The 3,216-nt window shown below is 47.3% G+C and overlaps 1 protein-coding gene across 1 annotated transcript in view; it reads right to left on the bottom strand.

Annotated features, from left to right (window-relative positions):
- The window catches only part of TAF7L (TATA-box binding protein associated factor 7 like), a 27,223-nt gene extending 25,047 nt beyond the window's left edge, over nt 1-2,176 (bottom strand). The window contains exon 1 of the mRNA XM_037730433.1: nt 1,920-2,176. Within this exon, the coding sequence (XP_037586361.1) occupies nt 1,920-2,175 (256 nt within the window). The 5' untranslated portion in view covers nt 2,176. The remainder of the gene's footprint in view (nt 1-1,919) is intronic.
- Between the last annotated feature and the right edge of the window lie 1,040 nt (nt 2,177-3,216).

Raw genomic sequence — 3,216 nt, 5'->3', positions numbered from 1 at the left:
GTGGAAGGAGGAAAGATGCATTATTTGTGATTGTAATTTCTTCTCTTCTTGCTTCATACAGATATATATATGCAAAACTAAAATGTAAATACAACAAGAGAGTTGATTAAAATACATAAAAAATCTGGGGGCTGAGCACATTCCCTAACAGAACATAGTAACAATTAAGGCTGGGAGCAGGAACAGATTATTTGAAGAACTAGCTGCTAAGCAAGATTTTATCAGATCAGTAGTAACCTTTAGATTTCTCAGCAGAACTAAAACTAGGGCATTTTGTTCATTCCCAAGCCTTTTTGGTAATTCTTCTTTTTTGGAAGAAAGAATGTAAGAACTGAAACTATTTCAATGTAGTTGTTTTGTAAGCAGACCTAATAAAAAAGTCCAGCGGGAGAGAAATTGGACAATCCTGGTTGAACTGGGTTTTAATTTTTTAAATTTCTTATTTGCATTTACCTAGAAAACTAGTTGTTCGGTATTCACTTTAAGAAAAAGCATCCACTTTTTCCCAGCAAGCAGTCTTTGATACCTGATTAAATTAACAGGACCCTTACCACCATTCACTTCTAGCTCCATCTCGCTTTAGCAGAATTACAATTGGAATTATAATTGGCTGGAGGGCGCCTGGCAGCACGCTCCAGGCCGTGCAAGTAAGTAGAAGCCTAAACCGGTATTTTATCAAGTTCGCAGTCGCCGGCTGCAGTTTAGAGACTAACCCGCACTCCATCCTTATCCCAGGGGCACTAAGCTTTCAAAGGAAAAGTTAGATCCCTAGGCTTTTATCCACTTTCCCTTGAAAACCTCCCGCTGGACCCTAAAGGTCGCCACGGGTCCCAGCCTTCGCGCCTCGCCTTGCAGGCGGGCTGGGGATGGCGGCGGAGTGCACCGCGGTGGGGCGCTGACCCGGTCCCGGATGCCCGGTTGGCCTCCGGACTCACCCGCTCCTCCGCGGAGTGGCGCCGGCACCGAAAAGGCTGAGACCCGCGTCTCTGGCCGATGGGTTCCGGGCGAACTGCGAGTGGTCTCCCGCGCGGACCGTAGAGGTGAATGCTGGGCGGCCGGCGCCTGGACAGTAAAAGCGGCGCGCGCCAGCCCCTCCCCGCCTCGCCACGCCTCCATGGCCGAGCTGCCCAGCCGACTGGAGAACGACCTCGAGGCAGCGGCCGGCTCACCGCGTGCTGCGCCGGAAGGCTTGAAAGGCACCGAGCGCTGAGGGGAGGGCTGAGGGGGACGCGTCCTCTCAGGGACCTCGCGAAATAAGATCGAGGCTTCAAAACAAGTTAACCTTGGCTGGGCGCAGTGGCTCACGCGAGTAATCCCAGCACTTTGGAAGGCAAAGGCGGGCGGATCACGAGGTCAAAAGATCCGGTTCATCCTGGCCAACATGGTGAAACCCGGTCTCTACTAAAAATACAAAAAATTAGCTATGCGTGGCGGTGCGTACCTGTGGTCCCAGCTACTCAGGAGTCTGAGGAAGGAGAATCTCCTGAACCCGGGAGGCAGAGGTTGCAGTGAGTCGAAATAGCGCCACTGCACTCCAGTCTGGGCGACAAGAGCAAAACTCTGTCTCAGAAAAAAATAATAATAATAAAAGCGAGTTGCCTGCTTTTGGTTGCTCCACGATTCCGTTAGGTTGGATGGTTTGTCCCTAGGCACGGTGACCTCACCTGGTGACAAATACACCGCCGTGCAAGCCCACTGAACAACCAGAATCTACGCCCAAAGTCCTCTAACATGATCAGCTGCTTCCCTCTCCTCAACAGGGTCAACATTTTACATCCTCTGGACAGGGGCACACGTTACACTACCCATTGCTCCTCAAGGGGGCTGCGAATCAAACAAAATTTTAATCAAACTAAAAGCAGTTTGTTTCTCCAAAAGAAGGTCCTCCGGTGGGGGAAAAAGCTTAAAAAGCCGCCTACCTTTCCCTTCCTGGGAGTTTTCTGGGGCCCGGGCAGCATCTTGGGCGCTGCTGTCCGAACCCCTTTGAGAGTCTTGGTCGTCAGGAATCTGGGTGCCTTGGTCGCCATCAATGGCGGCGCTGCTTTCGCAGTTGGTCTCAGACACACGGTCAACAAGAATTTGGGGCTCTTGTTGACTAGTTACTTCCGATGTTGAAACTACTGGGGTTGAATCATTTTCTGAAGAAATGAGAAGCGGTCCCTCCCGGCACGCCATGGTCCACCTCGTTGGGGTTGCAAAATGGCTTCCTGCGTAGTCATGTGACCTGGAGGGTTCCAGAACCTTCGTAAATATAAAAGGTTTTTTTACGTCTTTAACACGTAATACTATTAGGGACATTGCTGGTACCTGTTCAAGATTGTAGCAGCCAACTCTCCACTGCCTAACGCTTACCTAAACTTAATGAGAGGGAATAAATATTTTCGGAAGACTATTTTACAATCATTTTCTATTGAGACTTTTTTTTTTTTCATTCAGTTAAACTAGATTGTCAGAACTTCAGACCTAGACAAAATAGTTTTGATTTCTTTTAGAATCCATCCGCTAATCTTTATTTTCGCATTATGCCATGAGGCTACATCAAGGATTATGCTGCAAAATAAGCCAAAGAGACCAGTTTTACATTTACTGTACAATATTCTTGAAGGCACTCATTATATCAAAAAAAGAATCCTTTTATGAAAACTGAAATGAAAATTCTGTTTTTGGTAACTGAAATAGCTGATTGTTTTGAATTGTAAGAATAGCGTGAATTATATACTTAAGTCTATGATGGCTGCTAGGAAGCTCAGAACCAAATTTGCAACCCACCTCTAATTTAAACTATGAGACTTACTGGCATATGTTGACGTTTATCTTAAATAACTGTGTTATCTCCCATTTCCCTAATTATTTTTTGTCTTATGCAGTAAATAACACTAAAAGCTGCTCAAAGCCTTTTCAAAAAGAATCAGATATATGTGTTAGGTAAATGAAAATAGTACTCCTGGCCAGGCACGGTGGCTCACACCCACAGAGCTGATCCCAGCAATGTGGGAGGCCAAGGCAGGTGGATCAACTCACGTCAGGAGTTTGAGACCAGCCTGGCCAACATGATGAGACCCCACCCCCGCTCCGATCTCCACTAAAAATACAAAAATTAGCTGGGCGTGGTGGTGTGCGCCTGTAATCCCAGCTACTAGGCAGGCTGAGGCATGAGAATTGCTTGAACCCAGGAGGTGGAGGTTGCAGTGAGCGAGATCATGCCACTGCACTCCA

This window comes from Cebus imitator, unplaced genomic scaffold (assembly GCF_001604975.1).
Source record: "Cebus imitator isolate Cc_AM_T3 unplaced genomic scaffold, Cebus_imitator-1.0 Scaffold343, whole genome shotgun sequence".
Classification (NCBI taxonomy): Eukaryota; Metazoa; Chordata; class Mammalia; order Primates; family Cebidae; genus Cebus; species Cebus imitator.
Note: the sequence above shows the minus strand (reverse complement) of the source record. Positions and strands in the feature narration are given on the sequence as shown.